This window comes from Fomitiporia mediterranea (assembly GCF_000271605.1).
Source record: "Fomitiporia mediterranea MF3/22 unplaced genomic scaffold FOMMEscaffold_1, whole genome shotgun sequence".
In the NCBI taxonomy this organism is placed as follows: domain Eukaryota; kingdom Fungi; phylum Basidiomycota; class Agaricomycetes; order Hymenochaetales; family Hymenochaetaceae; genus Fomitiporia; species Fomitiporia mediterranea.
This window is the reverse complement of record NW_006760386.1, coordinates 9504093-9510793: the sequence shown is the minus strand read 5'-3', so window position 1 is coordinate 9510793 and position 6701 is coordinate 9504093. Positions and strand designations below refer to the sequence as shown.

Sequence of the window (6701 nt, the reverse complement as noted above, 5' to 3'; positions counted from 1 at the left end):
TATGTTTTAAATTATTTTCTCCATTTATTTAAAGATTTTACAAATAGGGAAATGTTAAATTTAATTTCTAGTTTTTGTATAATGAAAATTTTAAATTCTGTTCAGAGTTTCTGCCAACCAAAAATGGTAAACTAAATTACAAATAATGTTTATCATTATGTAAGTTATTTCTTAAGGCAAGAAATTGTGAAATGCCCCATGTGAAAATGGACTTGTTGATTTTCTGACATTTATCTTGCTAGGCAGAAAAAACTTCCAAGTATTTAAGAAATCAAGAACAATATTAGTAGTTATGATAATTTCCACTTACTTGTAATGACTTCTAATGTTATTAGAATACTTGGTTAATCTTGTATTTGTTTTGTAATTCTTGTCCAACTCTTGTATGACATTGCATTTAAATCAAATAATTACATAAGATTATATTCAAATAAGAATTCTGTCCCTATATTGTAATTTTAAAATAAGTATACTACTAACATGTATGTATTTATATTTAATTGTATAGTTTACTAATACTTAATCTACCTTGTCATATCTAGAAGGGTATACAAGATTTTTTCATGTTTTGTGATGTCGTACATACGACAAACGATAAGAATAAACACGTCCTCCTCTTCGGACGAGCCGCGAGGCCGAGTAATCGGGTGTATAACGTATCTCTTGGATTTTTCGAGCAGCTTGCCTATTATCACGTAGATAGCGCGAGCAAAGATTTCAATGGTGTCTTTGCCATCAATTTCGCTACCTCTGATGTTCGAGGCGAGCTTCAGAACTTGCTCTTCTGTGAGTAGGACGCCTACGTATTTCAACATGCCTATTGCTGTGTTGGTCCGCGATTTATACTGATAATTGAGGTAGACAACTCACTCACTAAGGATTCGACAAGCTTAAGGTCGATACGTATTGTCAGCCCGTCAGGTCGTGCAAACCGGTGTGAAATTTAAACTGAAGCGAATTCTATCCGTGCTACGATTGCTAATGTGGCTTGATAATAAACTTGAACGTTTCGAAAATCTGTGCGCGGCTAGCTCACGTGCCTTAGCCACCTTTGTCAATTCCCGTCGACCAATCTCGCTCGTGACTCGTATGCGTATGATTGTTGTTTTGTTAAATAGTTCCCATTGAAAGCAGCTATGCGTGAAGACTGAACACTTGTAGAAAACTAGGGTCGATGATGATCAGTCCCTAACTATCCCATATGTTCTATCTTAGTCGTGTCAATAAATAAATAAATAATAACAGTTAGCAACTTAGCATCATGTAGCGCGAGACACTAACTCTCGGCTGACATAGGATGATGCGGACTTTGGGCGAGTGTAGTGCAAATGTACACACACACTGCCTGGTACCAGCGATATCTATTCACCCTGAGCCGCGAAGGATGAAGCCATTGTACCCTGGAGGTCACAATCAACTGACTCCAGGAAAAGGAAGAGGAGCTGGAATAGAGCTGTGGTACTGCTGACCCTGGGCACAATCGAGACGTAAGTCCTTCAACAAACTCCCCCTCTTGATTTTTTGTAATCGTTCCCTTGGGATGTTGAGTGGACGTTCATATGCTGTACTTCTTTCACTGCTTTAGGAGTGTATCCTTTTTGCACATTTATGAGGCCAAATCATCAATGCGCCAAGGAAGGTAATTGATCTCTTGAGAGCACTGATGTGGGTAGAGGTGAACAGTGTTAGATTTGTTACATAGAAATTTCAGTATAGGAAGAAGCACAAATGCTAGCAAATGCGAGTTTCGGTGATTTACAGGAAGGAAACCATCAATACGACCAGTGGTTCTGTCCATCTCTACCAGACCATATCACAAATCGTACGCAGGGTCAGGCATCGTCGTCCATTGATCAAGCATCTGTCGGAAGTCCATCCCATTCCCTTTCAGCCATCCAAGAATCCTAGCATCCCTTTTCGTCGCAGGCATGTTCGCGTAATTCATGCGTGTCTCGTAAGGGTTGTCATATGAACGGCAAACAATAAGAAAACGCGTATCCTCATCCTTCTCTGAATGGCGAGGTATGCTCATCGGGTGAATGAAGTATTTCGGACGATTTCCGTTCAAGATCCGCTGAACGGTGCCATACGCGCGAAGAAAGGAATCATCGCTGTCTTTTTCCTCGAAGTCTTCTTGTAAGATACTCGAGGCAATCTTGAAGAGTTGCTCCGTTGTTAGCAGGACGCCTACGTATTTCAACATGCCTGTCGCCTAGTCAAGTCGTGCGATATATTGCTGAAGTGAAGACGCACTGGAGATCAAGAAGATAGCTGGGATTGTACGTCGCGAGGGATGTACAGGCTTGAGCGAGTGTCAATTGCTATGATAGCTACGTGGATTGGGATGGAAGATGAAGTTCCCCATTCGCTCGTGCAGGTTATAAATGAACTACATCACGTGATATAGCCACTATTTCTTTCAGTTAGAGCTTAGGGGGCTGGCAGGGGCGATATGTTAAATCCACTTGTATAACCACTACACGCTGCGGCATGCCACACCATATTGAGGAAAATGAGTTAATCAGTTAAAACCTGATTGCATGGCTTGCATGAACTTCTGCAGTACAATTACACAAGCCAAATACTGGCCACTTTAAATATAGTACCCCACTTTCTGGCTGATGGGCCACTGTGACTGTAGTATATGGTTGTATGCTGTACCCTGTTTCCATTATACAATTCAAAGAAATTTTGGCTCATCTTGCCCTCATTGAATAAGATCTGAGCCACTTACAAGACACATAGCTAAAGGATATTTGTTAGGACACAAACATTTATCAGTATATATAGTGTGGACCAGGTGTCAAGCCAAGCTTGACATTGCACCCTTTTGGTGAAGAGGTTCTATGTATAGTCTACTATATATAGTAATCCCTCACATAATGTCAAGCTTAGAGCAGTCAGGGGTTTGATCCTGATGTAGGGTTGTCTGTGAGCAAAAGTATTAGGCTGAGAATAAGCTTCCTAAAAGGGGGGGAGTGAATTTCTCAGTTGCTTGGAATACTGGGGCCAGGACTCTATATTAGGATATCTCTCCCTACCTCTAAAGACTGTCAAGGTTAAGCTAGAAATAGTAACCCTTAGGGTCAAACTCTATATACTAGTCATGTAAGGACACATAACTCTAGAGAGGAGAGTAATGTTAGAACACAAACATTTATCAGTATATATAGTGTGGACCAGGTGTCAAGCCAAGCTTGACATTGCACCCTTTTGGTGAAGAGGTTCTATGTATGGTCCACTATATATGGTAATCTCTCACAATATTCTCCTGTAGCTGTATCATTATGAAAAAGTCTTAAGTATTGTATTCACTTGTAATCCTATACATTTTGTACCTTTTATAAATTTTGTCAATGTTAATATAATCTTCATAGGGGGTTAAGCAAGGAAAGTACAATGTTAAATAAGTAAACAAGAATACTTGTAAAACTTGACAATTACAATTATAATAATATAAATTGTTGAGTTATACAAGTGATTATAATATACTTCCTAAGATTATAAGACTAAGACATACTTATTAATTTGTGAAAGTATAATATCTGCTTATAATGTCTACAAGTCATTACAAGTGTTTGAATAGCTTGCTTTTACTTAGTATACAATTTTGTATCAAATAATTAATCAAATATAATTATATTTAAATTATAGAATACAAAAATAGTAAATAATACACTATTTCTACAGTCCCAACCCCTACACTACTAGCTGCCCCTGTCTCATTCTTCTGTGAGTAGGATTTGTGTTGGAAAAGGATGAATGCATTCTCAGACTGTTCAACATAGTCTTTGTTACTATGTTTTAGTTATTACTTGGTCCCTACAAGTTGAATTGTAAGTATGTGTAAATTGAGGTCAAGCAGGTTGTAGTGATTGAGGCTGTGCTTGTGAGACAAGTTTAGAGTGATTAGCAAGTGAAAATAAGAGAGAGAAAAAAACACACTATAACAGTGTATAGTAAGTGTTAGTAGGTTACCTGGGTTGGAAATCTGGAGTGTTGAGCAAGCTAATTTGGGCTGTAAGGGAAAGTGTGTCTGTACAAGTGTGTTGTATGTTCTAGCTACAATACAATGTACAATCAGAGATGTAGTAGACTCAGTAATAGTTGGGGATAACTTCAAAAGTGTATCTCTAGGACATTCTGGCTCAAAGGGAGAGGATAAAGTAGGTAGTACAGGCAGACTCAGCTCTAGAGAGGTGAGTAGTAGCTACTACTTCTGTTATTCAAAATGGTGTTATAGATAGTACTAGGGAATATAAATGTACACAGTATAAGCTTATTAAGAGTAATGTTAAGTATAGGATAGTAGGCAGGGAAGGAGAATGTACAGAGGGTCAGAGAGAGGATTGTGCCTGAGGAGTAGTCATACATAGACATTGTTACAAGTATGTACTCACTAATTGTTGCTTACATTACTGAGTAGGAAGAAGTATACAAATGTATGAAATTATTAAAGAAGTTGTTTAGTATTAGTCAATAATGTGGATGCACAAATGCAAATGTAAAAAAGAAGGCAAGTATAATAAAAAGGAGGACAATAAAGGAGAGGCAATGTAAAGGCAGAGTAAGGAGTAGGAGGGATGAAAGGGAGACAAGAAGTTGGGAGGAGAGGGATGAGCAACTATTGTGCAAGTTATTATAAAGTAGACTAGCTGCTTACACTTTACACTGAAGGACTGTGTAGCCAGCTTAGCCATGTTGTTACAAGATCTGAGACTCAGCACAGGCATTATAGTGGCAGATTAGAGAGACAAATCCAGTAATGTTATTGTCTAGACAGTCACAGACAGTGTGCCTACTGTAAAATGCTTGTAGGCAGAGGACTAGACTGGAGAGAACAAAAGAAACAACATAGTGTTAGGGGAAGAGGGTTAGGGAGATGGTGGAAGTAGGAGGAAAGGAGTAACAAGAGCAAGTGCATCATTATATACTCTCAATCCTCAGTACTCAATTATGTAATCACTTCAATATATTGTAAAAGTAAAACCAAGTTATATTATAAGTTTAACATAGTGATTGTTATCAATATTAACATATATAATTGTATATTATCTTACTAAAAGTATTGTAATTAACTTACAAGCACAATGTATTACTTTTATAACTATTATAATCAATCAACTATTGTTACAAATAAATTATAATAAAATTTTAACATATTATAATAAGAGTTAAGTGCTTATATCTTACATGTAATGTTGTAATAATACTAGTATTAAGCTTACTTACTTTAAAAATACTTGTAGTTTAGCAAAAAGCTTGTATATTCCTTATATTTATATACAATCATTAGAATTGTATTATAAGTAAAATACAATTACTATGTTAGATTGTAATGCTTATGAAATTATATTATTAAATTACTTTTGCTATTATTAATTACATTTGTTGTGACTTTTTTGTGATGATAGTACTGAAAATAGTATAAAATCAAGAAGATATTTGCCCTTCAAGACTCACACAAATCCTAACACCCTTGCCTCCTTCAAGCAGTTTTTAATCAGTTTCCAATTTCCATGGCTGAACAGCCACCTGCTACACCCCTACATATTGTATGTAATCATTCACTAGTATTCAAAAAACCCTTACAACTCACACCTCTACTATATCAGCCAGAGTGGGTTACAGAGCATTTACACTACTAGACAATTAGTTTGCAATACAAGCACTCTCTATATGGTCCTATCAATATCCTTCTGAACCTGATCTTTTTGGCTGTGTAGAACTTCATGGTTAAGCTACAGCCTCTCTTGAGGGAAAGAGTGGAAGTAGAGGGTGTTGGTCTTAGTAAGTACAGTACACACTTGGATAATTTCTGTACTTTACTGACCAGCTTTACAAGGAATTGCTGAGGACAATTTGCAAGACAAAGATAAAGAAGTACTGGATCCAGACATTTCTATAGACTTGTATGTAGGGCCTTCTGGAGAGATTGAGTTTATACCAGACTTTACAATTGTTAAGGCCAATAGTAACATTCACAGGAATACTCTTATTAAGAGGGAAAACTTAAGGGGGGCACACATAGACAAGGGGTGAGGTGACAATTGACTGCTCAGTGTCTCTTGTCCTTATATTGTATGTATTCTAACTGAGACATTATGAAGTCATTGTCTTGTAGTTCATCCATTAATGAACTAATTATCTTATAATACTCCTCTTCAAACTCTTACTAGTCTGAGTAAACTGGTAAGATGTTTGACTTGTGGTACATGTAGTGCTTTAGTTAATATATCTACTTGTTGATTGTTTGTCTGTATGTATTTTGCATTTATGTACTCTAACTCAATGTAGTATTTAATAAAATCTTTCTTATGATCTAAATACTTTGTTTGTTCTGAATATTTGAGTTTGTCCAATGTAACCATTTGTATAACAGTATTGTTATTATAATAGATATTAATTGGTGCATCAGAGACCTGCAGAATCTCTTCAGCTAAATGAGTAAGTACAATTGCTTCCTGTGTTCCTCTTGTAAGAGCTATTAATTCAGCTTCATACATTGAATTTGCCACCAGTGTTTGTCTTTTACTTGACCACAAAACTAATGAATTGCTCAAGTAAAATGCATATCCTAATATTGTACAATGCCCTTCTTACATCATACTGTCTGTGTCTGTATATCTGTTCAATATTGATTGATTTGTACTGCTGAGTTGGAGCCAGACATTCATCACGAAAAAGTCACAACACTTGTA

General features: G+C 36.6%; 1 protein-coding gene across 1 annotated transcript; it reads right to left on the bottom strand.

Annotated features, from left to right (window-relative positions):
• Window positions 1–1677: 1677 nt before the first annotated feature.
• FOMMEDRAFT_16915 (uncharacterized protein) lies at window positions 1678–2329 on the bottom strand. Its single transcript, XM_007262490.1, has 2 exons — window positions 2254–2329; window positions 1678–2205 (listed from the first exon to the last, which is right to left on the bottom strand). Exon 2 carries the CDS (start codon window positions 2201–2203, stop codon window positions 1814–1816), a length of 390 nt encoding a protein of 129 aa, XP_007262552.1. The 5' UTR covers window positions 2204–2205; window positions 2254–2329; the 3' UTR covers window positions 1678–1813.
• Window positions 2330–6701: the final 4372 nt, after the last annotated feature.